General features: G+C 37.9%; 1 protein-coding gene across 1 annotated transcript in view; it reads left to right on the top strand.

Moving 5' to 3' along the window:
* Positions 1 to 238: 238 nt before the first annotated feature.
* Positions 239 to 16,312, top strand: part of LOC139863637 (uncharacterized) — a 43,644-nt gene continuing 27,570 nt past the window's right edge. The window contains exon 1 of the mRNA XM_071852249.1: positions 239 to 328. Coding sequence (XP_071708350.1) covers positions 239 to 328 — 90 coding nt within the window. The remainder of the gene's footprint in view (positions 329 to 16,312) is intronic.

Raw genomic sequence — 16,312 nt, 5'->3', positions numbered from 1 at the left:
CTTGTATCAAGTGGCCGTGCGGAAAGAAACAGAGCTAGGGCTGCTGCAAGCGGGGGTTGATCAGGTGAAGAAAGACAGGGACGCCGCAGAAGAAGCGCGCAAGCCGGTGGAGTTAACCACGGCAGAAACCAAAACTGCACTGATTGAAGAGAGAAAGAAAAACCGCGAGCTGGTTGGTGCGGTTGACCAGTCCAAGGGGGAGGCGGAGCGTCTGCGGGTGGAGCTGGAAAGGGTGACGATGGAAAAGGATGACGCAGTTACAGGTCGCGAGCTAGCGGAGGCGGACTTGACAAAACTCCGCACCGCTCTTCCCACCATTGCGCAGAAAGTAATGGATTCCGAGCCTGTGTCCGACAAGTTTAACGCCTATGTTGACGCGGTTAAAGACCACAAAATCAACAAGGCAGTGCTAGAGGTGATCCAAGCCTGCGGAATCACACCGCCGTACCCCGACGTCGTGCAGAAAAAATTGAAGGAGGGTACGGCTGCGGTGCTCATGGAAGCGGAAGAAGCCATCACTGCCATCCCGATCCCCCTAATTAATGCGTTTTCCACGGACCCTAATATGTCGATTGATGGGTTCCTCAAGGAGGAGTTTTAGTTTGTTGTAATAGTTTGCGCCGTAAGTCCTGTGCTTAGGCAGGCAATTGTAAATACAATTTTTGAGCCATAGGTCCCGTGATGGGTAGGCGTTTAAAACAATTACCATTTGTGTAACAAAATTTGATGTATACATATTTCTGTTATGCATGCGTAGTGTGTTTATTTGTTTATATATCGCGAATCAAAACAAAAGGTGAACCGCATGCCCATGCGCATAGTTAACCAAAATTAATACGTATGCGGATGGTACTGCGTAAAATAAACCAATACTTTAACAATTTACCTTTAACAATTTAGACTCAGAAGCTACTGCGTTTTTGCTTTATCATGTACTAGAGGTGTACGGTAGCTGTATGGTAAGCAACGCAACTAAAAACAAGCCAATGTCTTTATGCTTAAGAGTTCCTCAAGCAAACCAATGCGAGAGTAATTACACACAAGCAAACCAATGCTTGTAATTTTTTAAGTCGACTTTGCAGCCATCTAGTCTGCGTGGCGCTTGGCTAGGGGAAAACCAATTCCCTTTGCCTGCCGTTAGCGTCTAGCCTTGTAACCAAACAGGCTTCTGCCGCACGGGGGCTAGAGGACACCCCTTAAGTAGGCAGGAACCGCATACAAAAAAGATTTAAACAACAAAAGTATGCGCGAGTAAATATTTAATTGGCATTAATCACAATTACAACCGCGATACATCCAAACGGACGGAAATTACATAGAAAAAATAATGTGCTACAATAAACTGGAGTGATCAGGTCCACCTAGCTACATATAACATTTTTTCAATAACGTCGCATGCCAAGTGCGTTTCACAGGTTTTCCATCTAATGTCTCGAGATGGTACGCCCCGGTATTGTTTGCCTTCGCTACCCTGTATGGACCTTCCCAACGGGGGCCCAGTTTCCCAGTATCCTCCGCATGACTTGCGTCGTTCTGACGCCAAACCAAGTCACCGCACTTGTAAGAGCGCGAACGCACACGCTGATTATAGTACTTTGCAATTTTTTGCTTGTTATTTGCTTCGTTGACAGCCGCAGAGAGTCTGCGCTCTTCCAGCAAATTAAGATTTTCCCGCAAAGCTTCAGAGTTATTTTGCTCATCAAAATTTTGTATGCGGAATGTTGGTACCCCAATTTCTGCGGGTACAACAGCTTCTGATCCATAGACCGAACTGAACGGGGTCTCACCAGTGCTTGCTTTGGGTGTTGTTCTATGTGCCCATAAAACCTTCGGTAGTTCATCCACCCAACCAACGCGACCATGACCCAACCTAGCTTTGATTCCAGCTACTATATCCCGGTTGGTCACTTCGCACTGGCCATTCGCCTGCGGATGCGCAACAGATGTAAAAGTTTGCTTAATATTAAGCTCTGCGCACCAGCTGCGAAAAGGGTCACCCGCGAACTGCGTACCGTTATCACTAACAATTTCGTTTGGTATACCAAATCGACAGACGATGTCTTCCCATACAAAATTTCGCACCCTTTTTCCTGAGATTGCTACCAGCGGTCTCGCTTCGACCCACTTTGTGAAATAGTCGATTGCAACAATCAAGAATTTGATGTTTCCTGCGTGTGCAGAATGTGTGTAAGGTACTGATGTAACATGTTTAGAAAATAAATGATAAAATTACCTCTGCCTTTTGGGAATGGTCCGACTATGTCGATTGCCCATTTGCAGAATGGCCACGGTGAGGAGACTGGTATCATCGGATGCGCAGGTGCTCTGCTAATAGGTGCATGTATTTGGCATGATTCACATTGCTTAACTATGCGCGCAGTATCCGCGTACATGGTGGGCCAATAATATCCTAGCCGCATTATTTTTGACACAATGGACCTGTGCCCCGAATGGAGTGCGCATGCACCTTCATGCACCTCGCGTACAACTTCCTCTGCCTCTTTCGGGCCAATGCACCTTAAGTGCGGTCCCAAATAATTCTTTCGATATAGGACGTCACCCTTAAGGGCATACAGCGGTGCCTTAACGCGGACTTTCTTTGCATCAGCGGAATCCGCAGGAGATGTGCCATCCCGCAGAAAAGCCACAATGGGCGTCATCCATGTTGAGCTTGATTCCTCAACTGGTGCCACTAAAGGCATCATAACAATGGATTTCGCATTGAGTTCTTCTATTAGAACTTTCTTCCCCATATGATCAAAAGCCAAGGCAGCCAGTTTGCTTAGCGCATCCGCCTTCTTATTTTGCCCACGCATTACGTGGGAGATTTGAAAAGCTTCAAATTGGTCAGCGAGGTTGTGAACAAGTGATAGATATTGCTGCATGGCTATGTCATGCGCTTCGAAATCTCCGCTGACCTGACTGCATACTAGCTTTGAATCCACATATGCGTGCAAAATTTTAACATTTAACCTATGCGCAATGCGCATACCTGCTAACAGATCCTCATACTCCGCTTCATTGTTCGTAACAGCAAAATTAAACCGCAGTGCGTATGTATGCTCTTCGCCATCTGGGCCTGTTAAAATTATACCCGCACCTGCACCAGATGAGCTGCACGCACCATCGGTGTACAATTCCCATGGTGACAATGTTGGTGCAGGTGGATCCTGATGTTCTGCTGACGCCTCGACATCCGCAGGTAATTCTGCTAGGTAATCAGCAAGTATTTGACCCTTAACCGCACTGCGCGAAGAGAAATTTATTTCATGTTCACCTAATTCAACTGCCCACTTAGCCATTCGGCCAGAAATCTCAGGCTTGTATAACACCTGAAAGAAAAATGATTGCGTTAGTCAATGCGGTAACCCCGGTCATTGCCGCAAAGTAGGTGTTTACCAACCTGTTTGATTGGTTGATCAGTTAGAACCACGATTGGATGTGCTTGAAAATATCGGCGCAAACGCCGCGCCGTATGGACCAGCGCATATACAAGCTTTTCTATTGGTGAGTAGTTTACTTCGCTTGATGTAAGCGTCTTGCTTACGAAGTAGACCGGCATTTGCGTCTGAGAAAAACCTCAGTCGTTAAATTTCTGCGATATAAATAAAGCATGTTAATTAATGGATTACCTTTTCGCGATCCGCGATGATGACTGAGCTGACAGCTTCCTTCGATGCCGCGAGGTACAGCGTTAGCGTTTCTCCTGATACTGGCGCAGTAAGTGTTGGTAATTCTGCAAGCACCTTTTTCATCTCCTGAAAGGCTGATTCCGCTTCCTGAGTCCATACGAAGTCTTTTTTCTTCAAACAATTTTTCAAAGTATTGAAGAATGGCAACTTTCGTTCTGCGGCTTTCGACAGAAACCGTGTGATAGCCGCAAGCTTCCCCGTTAGACTCTGCACATCTTTCTTTGTCTTCGGAGATGGCAAATTATCAATGGCTTCAATCTTTTTGGGATTGGCCTTGATACCCCGCGCTGTCACTACATGACCTAAAAACTTGCCTTCCTCTTCCCCAAAACTACATTTTAGCGGGTTAAGCTTCATGTTGATCCTGCGCAGAGATGCAAACGTTTCCAGGATGTCCGCGAGCATGTCTTCCTCGGTGTTACTTTTAATTACCAAGTCGTCGACGTACGCTTCAAGATTTCTACCGATTTGGTGCTTGAATGCTGCGTCAATTACACGCTGATAGGTCGCGCCAGCATTCTTTAAACCGAAAGGCATCTTCGTGTAACAATAAATCCCCTGCGGCGTATGAAAAGTGTAGTGACCCGAACTTTTCCATGTTTATATATATTAATTGAGATTGATATTTACATGATTAAATGTTTCCAACATGTTAAGCAATCAAACTTGTTAAGACTTGATTAATTGAAATATGTTTCATATAGACAATTGACCACCCAAGTTGACCGGTGATTCACGAACGTTAAAACTTGTAAAAAATATATGATGATATATATATGGATATATATATATAGTTAACATGATACTATGATAAGTAAACATATCATTAAGTATATTAACAATGAACTACATATGTAAAAACAAGACTACTAACTTAATGATTTTTAAACGAGACATATATGTAACGATTATCGTTGTAAAGACATTTAATGTATATATATCATATTAAGAGATATTCATACATGATAATATCATGATAATATAATAATTTAAAATCTCATTTGATATTATAAACATTGGGTTAACAACATTTAACAAGATCGTTAACCTAAAGGTTTCAAAACAACACTTACATGTAACGACTAACGATGACTTAACGACTCAGTTAAAATGTATATACATGTAGTGTTTTAATATGTATTTATACACTTTTGAAAGACTTCAATACACTTATCAAAATACTTCTACTTAACAAAAATGCTTACAATTACATCCTCGTTCAGTTTCATCAACAATTCTACTCGTATGCACCCGTATTCGTACTCGTACAATACACAGCTTTTAGATGTATGTACTATTGGTATATACACTCCAATGATCAGCTCTTAGCAGCCCATGTGAGTCACCTAACACATGTGGGAACCATCATTTGGCAACTAGCATGAAATATCTCATAAAATTACAAAAATATGAGTAATCATTCATGACTTATTTACATGAAAATAAAATTACATATCCTTTATATCTAATCCATACACCAACGACCAAAAACACCTACAAACACTTTCATTCTTCAATTTTCTTCATCTAATTGATCTCTCTCAAGTTCTATCTTCAAGTTCTAAGTGTTCTTCATATATTCTACAAGTTCTAGTTACATAAAATCAAGAATACTTTCAAGTTTGCTAGCTCACTTCCAATCTTGTAAGGTGATCATCCAACCTCAAGAAATCTTTGTTTCTTACAGTAGGTTATCATTCTAATACAAGGTAATAATCATATTCAAACTTTGGTTCAATTTCTATAACTATAACAATCTTATTTCAAGTGATGATCTTACTTGAACTTGTTTTCGTGTCATGATTCTGCTTCAAGAACTTCGAGCCATCCAAGGATCCGTTGAAGCTAGATCCATTTTTCACTTTTCTAGTAGGTTTATCCAAGGAACTTAAGGTAGTAATGATGTTCATAACATCATTCAATTCATACATATAAAGCTATCTTATTCGAAGGTTTAAACTTGTAATCACTAGAACATAGTTTAGTTAATTCTAAACTTGTTCGCAAACAAAAGTTAATCCTTCTAACTTAACTTTTAAAATCAACTAAACACATGTTCTATATCTATATGATATGCTAACTTAATGATTTAAAACATGGAGACACGAAAAACACCGTAAAACCGGATTTACGCCGTCGTAGTAACACCGCGGGCTGTTTTGGGTTAGTTAATTAAAAACTATGATAAACTTTGATTTAAAAGTTGTTATTATGAGAAAATGATTTTTATTATGAAAATGAAACTATATCCAAAAATTATGGTTAAACTCAAAGTGGAAGTATGTTTTCTAAAATGGTCATCTAGACGTCGTTCTTTCGACTGAAATGACTACCTTTACAAAAACGACTTGTAACTTATTTTTCCGACTATAAACCTATACTTTTTCTGTTTAGATTCATAAAATAGAGTTCAATATGAAATCATAGCAATTTGATTCACTCAAAACGGATTTAAAATGAAGAAGTTATGGGTAAAACAAGATTGGATAATTTTTCTCATTTTAGCTACGTGAAAATTTGTAACAAATCTATTCCAACCATAACTTAATCAACTTGTATTGTATATTATGTAATCTTGAGATACCATAGACACGTATACAATGTTTCGACCTATCATGTCGACACATCTATATATATTTCGGAACAACCATAGACACTCTATATGTGAATGTTGGAGTTAGCTATACAGGGTTGAGGTTGATTCCAAAATATATATAGTTTGAGTTGTGATCAATACTGAGATACGTATACACTGGGTCGTGGATTGATTCAAGATAATATTTATCGATTTATTTCTGTACATCTAACTGTGGACAACTAGTTGTAGGTTACTAACGAGGACAGCTGACTTAATAAACTTAAAACATCAAAATATATTAAAAGTGTTGTAAATATATTTTGAACATACTTTGATATATATGTATATATTGTTATAGGTTCGTGAATCAACCAGTGGCCAAGTCTTACTTCCCAACGAAGTAAAAATCTGTGAAAGTGAGTTTTAGTCCCACTTTTAAAATCTAATATTTTTGGGATGAGAATACATGCAGGTTTTATAAATGATTTACAAAATAGACACAAGTACGTGAAACTACATTCTATGGTTGAATTATCGAAATCGAATATGCCCCTTTTTATTAAGTCTGGTAATCTAAGAATTAGGGAACAGACACCCTAATTGACGCGAATCCTAAAGATAGATCTATTGGGCCTAACAAACCCCATCCAAAGTACCGGATGCTTTAGTACTTCGAAATTTATATCATATCCGAAGGGTGTCCCGGAATGATGGGGATATTCTTATATATGCATCTTGTTAATGTCGGTTACCAGGTGTTCACCATATGAATGATTTTTATCTCTATGTATGGGGTGTGTATTGAAATATGAAATCTTGTGGTCTATTATTATGATTTGATATATATAGGTTAAACCTATAACTCACCAACATTTTTGTTGACGTTTTAAGCATGTTTATTCTCAGGTGATTATTAAGAGCTTCCGCTATCGCATACTTAAATAAGGACGAGATTTGGAGTCCATGCTTGTATGATATTGTGTAAAAACTGCATTCAAGAAACTTATTTTGTTGTAACATATTTGTATTGTAAACCATTATGTAATGGTCGTGTGTAAACAGGATATTTTAGATTATCATTATTTGATAATCTACGTAAAGCTTTTTAAACCTTTATTGATGAAATAAAGGTTATGGTTTATTTTAAAATGAATGCAGTCTTTGAAAAACGTCTCATATAGAGGTCAAAACCTCGCAACGAAATCAATTAATATGGAACGTTTTTAATCAATAAGAACGGGACATTTCAGTTGGTATCCGAGCGTTGGTCTTAGAGAACCAGAATTTTGCATTAGTGTGTCTTATCGAGTTTGTTAGGATGCATTAGTGAGTCTGGACTTCGGCCGTGTTTACTTGAAAAATGATTGCTTAACAAATTTTGTTGGAAACTATATATTTTTAACATGTGAATATTATGTGATATATTAATCTCTTAACGCGTTTGATATTATGTGATAGATGTCTACCTCTAGAACAAGTCCCATTGACTCACCTAATACTAATGAAGAGTCAAATGTAAATTGGAATGATTCGTGGACTGATTCACAAGTTCCCGAAGAGGAACCGGAAGAAGAGTCGGAACCGGAAGAAGAATCGGAACCGGATGAAGAAATAGAACCGGTGGGGGAAATAATAAAACGGTTAAGTAAAAGAAAATCCTCAACCAACCGACCAAGGTTAATTATGGTCAATGGTGTTTCCGCCAAGGAAGCAAAATATTGGGAGGATTACCAATTCTCCGATGAATCGGATTCCGACGAGAATTCCGATGATGTTATAGAAATTACCCCAACTGAATTTAAAAAGGCAAAAGAAAATAATAAGGGAAAGGGCATAAAAATAGAGAAATCTAATTCCAACCTCGATGAACTTTATATGTATCGTCAACCCCCGAAGTCCTTAAGTTGTAACAATGACCCGGGAACCTCTAAACCACCAGGTTTTTCTAAACCAATGTGGAAAACGACGGCTCGTATTAGGGGAACATCATATATCCCTAGAAACTTGGTAAAACGAACCAAAACCGAAGAAGAAGAAACAAGTGAGTCGGAATAAGATAGTTGTATTCGTGTGGTGTAATATATGTAATATAGTGTGCTTATGCTTTATGATATATGTAAAAATTGCTTGTATTAATAAGTATTCTTTTTTATGAATCTAACTCTTGTCTATTTTACAGTATAAAAATACAAAATGGATAGACAACCCAATATTTTAAGAGACCTACCCGGAGACATGATTGATGAAATCTTGTCTAGAGTCGGTCAGAATTCTTCGGCACAACTATTTAAGGCGAGATCAGTTTGTAAGACATTCGAAGAACGTTCCAAGAATGCATTGGTTTATAAAAGGCTTTCGTTCAAAATATGGGGGATATCACATTGGGAAATCCATAAGTTACGATGTGTTTACTTTGACGCATATATTGCGGGGAACCCAAATGCTATTTTACGCAATGGGTTAAGAAATTATTTTGACTCAATATATCCGAATATTGGACTTCGTGATTTAGAAAAAGCGGCTAACATGCAACATAAAGAAGCATGTTATGCTTACGGATTAGTAATGTTCGCTTCTCACCAAAGTGAGAACAAGAACATCGGGCTACAACTATTAAACAAAACATTCCCACAAGTGACGGAGTTGGTAATTGGGGTAAGAAATGAGGTTTTTAGATTGTTACGGGACTGTTGGACATTACGTAACCCTCGTCCCTTTGACGACGTTACAACACGTTGTCTTATCAACGGCCATAACGGTTATGTTCCACAAGACCAAGGATGGGAAGTAATCCTAGTAAAACCAGAATGCATGACTTGTTTCTGGACGTATGAATTACGTGTCTTTATTGCCTTTGCTGAACGACTTGTGTACTAGCTAGAATTATCTTCACAACCATCTTGAATCAAATTTATTGTGTGCTATATTTCATGCTATATGTAAAATAAGCGGTATTGTAAGTTTGTAAAATATTGTGTAAAATTTGAACGCGAAATATTATTATAATCAGTTTTTCATATAGAATTGTAGTAGTTGAATTGTATATTAGCTACTAAGTATGAACTTAACGGGTAGGTACTACCCGAATTTAAACTTATAAAACGCTAATATGAAGAAAAAGCTTTTATAAATGAGTTCATATTATGCTACGAAATACTATTAACTACTCTTAATATTCTGTATGATTAACTTGTTCCATTTAACTATTTTGAAGGAAATGGCACCGACTACTCGACACACCGTGAATATGAATGAAGAGGAATTCCGTACTTTTCTAGCTTCAAACATAGCCGCAGTACAGGCTGCGCTACATACCAATAATAACCTTGGATCTAGCAGTACAGGAAATCGTGTAGGATGCACCTACAAAGAATTCACTGCCTGCAAACTTTTGGAATTTGATGGAACCGAAGGACCGATCGGATTGAAACGGTGGACCGAGAAGGTCGAATCGGTGTTTGCCATAAGTAAGTGTACTGAAGAGGACAAAGTGAAGTACGCTATGCATACCTTCACAGGTTCTGCGTTAACATGGTGGAATACCTATCTAGAGCAAGTGGGACAAGACGATGCGTACGCAATACCGTGGTCAGCATTCAAGCACTTGATGAACGAGAAGTACCGTCCCAGAACCGAGGTCAATAAGCTCAAGACAGAACTTAGAAGGTTACAAACCCAAGGATTTGATATTACCACGTATGAAAGACGATTCACAGAATTGTGCCTATTGTGTCCGGGAGCGTTCGAAGATGAGGAAGAGAAGATCGACGCGTTTGTGAAAGGATTACCGGAAAGAATCCAAGAAGATATAAGTTCACACGAGCCCGCCTCCATACAACAGGCATGTAGAATGGCTCACAAACTAGTGAACCAGATTGAAGAAAGAATTAAAGAACAGACTGCTGAAGAGGCCAATGTGAAGCAAGTCAAAAGAAAGTGGGAGGAAAACGGTGATAAGAATCACCAATATAACAACAACAGCAATTACAACAATAATCGCAACAATTATCCCAACAATCGCAACATCAATCGCAACTACAACAAACGGCCCAACAACAACAACAACAGCAGCAACTACAACAATCATCCCAACAACAATAATAACCGCAACAACAACAACAACAATCAGAAGCAGCTATGCCAAAGGTGTGAAAAGTATCACTCGGGGTTCTGCACCAAATTTTGCAATAAGTGTAAAAGAAATGGTCATAGCGCGGCGAAGTGTGAGGTCTACGGACCAGGGGTTAATAGAGCGAAAGGAACAAATGGTGTCAGAACGAGTAATGGTGGAGCAAGTAGTGTCAGAGCAAGTTATGCCAATGTAGTTTGTTATAAATGTGGAAAACCGGGCCACATTATTAGAAATTGCCCGAACTAGGAGAACATTAATGGACAAGGCCGCGGAAGAGTTTTCAATATTAATGCGGCAGAGGCACAGGAAGACCCGGAGCTTGTAACGGGTACGTTTCTTATTGACAATAAATCTGCTTACGTTTTATTTGATTCGGGTGCGGATAGAAGCTATATGAGTAGAGATTTTTGTGCTAAATTAAGTTGTCCATTGACGCCTTTGGATAGTAAATTTTTACTCGAATTAGCAAATGGTAAATTAATTTCAGCAGATAATATATGTCAGAATCGAGAAATTAAACTGGTTAGCGAAACATTTAAGATTGACTTGATACCAGTAGAGTTAGGGAGTTTTGATGTGATAATCGGTATGGACTGGTTGAAAGAAGTGAAAGCAGAGATCGTTTGTTACAAAAATGCAATTCGCATTGTACGAGAAAAAGGAAAACCCTTAATGGTGTACGGAGAAAAGGGCAACACGAAGCTACATCTTATTAGTAATTTGAAGGCACAAAAAATAATAAGAAAAGGTTGCTATGCTATTCTAGCACACGTTGAGAAAGTACAAACTGAAGAAAAGAGCATCAATGATGTTCCCGTCGCAAAAGAATTTCCCGATGTATTTCCGAAAGAATTACCGGGATTACCCCCACATCGATCTGTTGAATTTCAAATAGATCTTGTACCAGGAGCTGCACCAATAGCTCGTGCTCCTTACAGACTCGCACCCAGCGAGATGAAAGAACTGCAAAGCCAATTACAAGAACTTTTAGAGCGTGGTTTCATTCGACCAAGCACATCACCGTGGGGAGCTCCTGTTTTGTTTGTCAAGAAGAAAGATGGTACATTCAGGTTGTGTATCGACTACCGAGAGTTAAACAAACTTACCATCAAGAACCGCTACCCACTACCGAGAATCGACGACTTATTTGATCAACTACAAGGCTCGTCTGTTTATTCAAAGATTGACTTACGTTCCGGGTATCATCAAATGCGGGTGAAAGAAGATGATATTCCAAAGACTGCTTTCAGAACACGTTACGGTCATTACGAGTTTATGGTCATGCCGTTTGGTTTAACTAATGCACCAGCTGTGTTCATGGACCTTATGAACCAAGTGTGTGGACCATACCTTGACAAGTTTGTCATTGTTTTCATTGATGACATACTTATTTACTCAAAGAATGACCAAGAACACGGTGAACATTTGAGAAAGGTGTTAGAAGTATTAAGGAAGGAAGAATTGTACGCTAAGTTTTCAAAGTGTGCATTTTGGTTGGAAGAAGTTCAATTCCTCGGTCACATAGTGAACAAAGAAGGTATTAAGGTGGATCCGGCAAAGATAGAAACTGTTGAAAAGTGGGAAACCCCGAAAACTCCGAAACACATACGCCAGTTTTTAGGACTAGCTGGTTACTACAGAAGGTTCATCCAAGACTTTTCCAGAATAGCAAAACCCTTGACTGCATTAACGCATAAAGGGAAGAAATTTGAATGGAATGATGAACAAGAGAAAGCGTTTCAGTTATTGAAGAAAAAGCTAACTACGGCACCTATATTGTCATTGCCTGAAGGGAATGATGATTTTGTGATTTATTGTGACGCATCAAAGCAAGGTCTCGGTTGTGTATTAATGCAACGAACGAAGGTGATTGCTTATGCGTCTAGACAATTGAAGATTCACGAACAAAATTATACGACGCATGATTTGGAATTAGGCGCGATTGTTTTTGCATTAAAGACTTGGAGGCACTACTTATATGGGGTCAAAAGTATTATATATACCGACCACAAAAGTCTTCAACACATATTTAATCAGAAACAACTGAATATGAGGCAGCGTAGGTGGATTGAATTGTTGAATGATTACAACTTTGAGATTCGTTACCACCCGGGGAAGGCAAATGTGGTAGCCGATGCCTTGAGCAGGAAGGACAGAGAACCCATTCGAGTAAAATCTATGAATATAATGATTCATAATAACCTTACTACTAAAATAAAGGAGGCGCAACAAGGAGTTTTAAAAGAAAGAAATTTAAAGGATGAAATACCCAAAGGATCGGAGCAGCATCTTAATATTCGGGAAGACGGAATCCGGTATAGGGCTGAAAGGATTTGGGTACCAAAATTTGGAGATGTGAGAGAAATGGTACTTAGAGAAGCTCATAAAACCAGATACTCAATACATCCTGGAACGGGGAAGATGTACAAGGATCTCAAGAAATATTTTTGGTGGCCGGGTATGAAAGCCGATGTTGCTAAATACGTAGGAGAATGTTTGACGTGTTCTAAGGTCAAAGCTGAGCATCAGAAACCATCAGGTCTACTTCAACAACCTGAAATCCCAGAATGGAAATGGGAAAACATTACCATGGATTTCATCACTAAATTGCCAAGGACTGCAAGTGGTTTTGATACTATTTGGGTAATAGTTGATCGTCTCACCAAATCAGCACATTTCCTGCCAATAAGAGAAGATGACAAGATGGAGAAGTTAGCACGACTGTATTTGAAGGAAGTCGTCTCCAGACATGGAATACCAATCTCTATTATCTCTGATAGGGATGGCAGATTTATTTCAAGATTCTGGCAGACATTACAGCAAGCATTAGGAACTCGTCTAGACATGAGTACTGCCTATCATCCACAAACTGATGGGCAGAGCGAAAGGACGATACAAACGCTTGAAGACATGCTACGAGCATGTGTTACTGATTTCGGAAACAGTTGGGATCGACATCTAACGTTAGCAGAATTTTCCTACAACAACAGCAACCATTCAAGCATTGAGATGGCGCCATTTGAAGCACTTTATGGTAGAAAGTGCAGGTCTCCGATTTGTTGGAGTGAAGTGGGGGATAGACAGATTACGGGTCCGGAGATTATACAAGAAACTACCGAGAAGATCATCCAAATTCAACAACGGTTGAAAACCGCCCAAAGTCGACAAAAGAGCTACGCTGACATTAAAAGAAAAGATATAGAATTTGAAATTGGAGAGATGGTCATGCTTAAAGTTGCACCTTGGAAAGGCGTTGTTCGATTTGGTAAACGAGGGAAATTAAATCCAAGGTATATTGGACCATTCAAGATTATTGATCGTGTCAGACCAGTAGCTAACCGACTTGAGTTACCTCAACAACTCGCGGCTGTACATAACACTTTCCACGTCTCGAATTTGAAGAAATGTTTTGCTAAAGAAGATCTCACTATTCCGTTAGATGAAATCCAAATCAACGAAAAACTCCAATTCATCGAAGAACCCGTCGAAATAATGGATCGTGAGGTTAAAAGACTTAAGCAAAAGAAGATACCAATTGTTAAGGTTCGATGGAATGCTCGTAGAGGACCCGAGTTCACCTGGGAGCGTGAAGATCAGATGAAGAAGAAATACCCGCATCTATTTCCAGAAGATTCGTCAACACCTTCAACAGCTTAAAATTTCGGGACGAAATTTATTTAACGGGTAGGTACTGTAGTGACCCGAACTTTTCCATGTTTATTTATATTAATTGAGATTGATATTTACATGATTAAATGTTTCCAACATGTTAAGAAATCAAACTTGTTAAGACTTGATTAATTGAAATATGTTTCATATAGACAATTGACCACCCAAGTTGACCGGTGATTCACGAACGTTAAAACTTGTAAAAACTATATGATGACATATATATGGATATATATATATAGTTAACATGATACTATGATAAGTAAACATATCATTAAGTATATTAACAATGAACTACATATGTAAAAACAAGACTACTAACTTAATGATTTTTAAACGAGACATATATGTAACGATTATCGTTGTAAAGACATTTAATGTATATATATCATATTAAGAGATATTCATACATGATAATATCATGATAATATAATAATTTAAAATCTCATTTGATATTATAAACATTGGGTTAACAACATTTAACAAGATCGTTAACCTAAAGGTTTCAAAACAACACTTACATGTAACAACTAACGATGACTTAACGACTCAGTTAAAATGTATATACATGTAGTGTTTTAATATGTATTTATACACTTTTGAAAGACTTCAATACACTTATCAAAATACTTCTACTTAACAAAAATGCTTACAATTACATCCTCGTTCAGTTTCATCAACAATTCTACTCGTATGCACCCGTATTCGTACTCGTACAATACACAGCTTTTAGATGTATGTACTATTGGTATATACACTCCAATGATCAGCTCTTAGCAGCCCATGTGAGTCACCTAACACATGTGAGAACCATCATTTGGCAACTAGCATGAAATATCTCATAAAATTACAAAAATATGAGTAATCATTCATGACTTATTTACATGAAAATAAAATTACATATCCTTTATATCTAATCCATACACCAACGACCAAAAACACCTACAAACACTTTCATTCTTCAATTTTCTTCATCTAATTGATCTCTCTCAAGTTCTATCTTCAAGTTCTAAGTGTTCTTCATATATTCTACAAGTTCTAGTTACATAAAATCAAGAATACTTTCAAGTTTGCTAGCTCACTTCCAATCTTGTAAGGTGATCATCCAACCTCAAGAAATCTTTGTTTCTTACAGTAGGTTATCATTCTAATACAAGGTAATAATCATATTCAAACTTTGGTTCAATTTCTATAACTATAACAATCTTATTTCAAGTGATGATCTTACTTGAACTTGTTTTCGTGTCATGATTCTGCTTCAAGAACTTCGAGCCATCCAAGGATCCGTTGAAGCTAGATCCATTTTTCACTTTTCCAGTAGGTTTATCCAAGGAACTTAAGGTAGTAATGATGTTCATAACATCATTCAATTCATATATATAAAGCTATCTTATTCGAAGGTTTAAACTTGTAATCACTAGAACATAGTTTAGTTAATTTTAAACTTGTTCACAAACAAAAGTTAATCCTTCTAACTTGACTTTTAAAATCAACTAAACACATGTTCTATATCTATATGATACGCTAACTTAATGATTTAAAACCTGGAGACACGAAAAACACCGTAAAACCGGATTTACGCCGTCGTAGTAACACCGCGGGCTGTTTTGGGTTAGTTAATTAAAAACTATGATAAACTTTGATTTAAAAGTTGTTATTCTGAGAAAATGATTTTTATTATGAACATGAAACTATATCCAAAAATTGTGGTTAAACTCAAAGTGGAAGTATGTTTTCTAAAATGGTCATCTAGACGTCGTTCTTTCGACTGAAATGACTACCTTTACAAAAACGACTTGTAACTTATTTTTCCGACTATAAACCTATACTTTTTCTGTTTAGATTCATAAAATAGAGTTCAATATGAAATCATAGCAATTTGATTCACTCAAAACGGATTTAAAATGAAGAAGTTATGGGTAAAACAAGATTGGATAATTTTTCTCATTTTAGCTACGTGAAAATTTGTAACAAATCTATTCCAACCATAACTTAATCAACTTGTATTGTATATTATGTAATCTTGAGATACCATAGACACGTATACAATGTTTCGACCTATCATGTCGACACATCTATATATATTTCGGAACAACCATAGACACTCTATATGTGAATGTTGGAGTTAGCTATACAGGGTTGAGGTTGATTCCAAAATATATATAGTTTGAGTTGTGATCAATACTGAGATACGTATACACTGGGTCGTGGATTGATTCAAGATAATATTTATCGATTTAT

The sequence above is a fragment of the Rutidosis leptorrhynchoides genome, chromosome 8 (genome assembly GCF_046630445.1).
Source record: "Rutidosis leptorrhynchoides isolate AG116_Rl617_1_P2 chromosome 8, CSIRO_AGI_Rlap_v1, whole genome shotgun sequence".
Lineage (NCBI taxonomy): Eukaryota > Viridiplantae > Streptophyta > Magnoliopsida > Asterales > Asteraceae > Rutidosis > Rutidosis leptorrhynchoides.
Note: the sequence above shows the minus strand (reverse complement) of the source record. Positions and strands in the feature narration are given on the sequence as shown.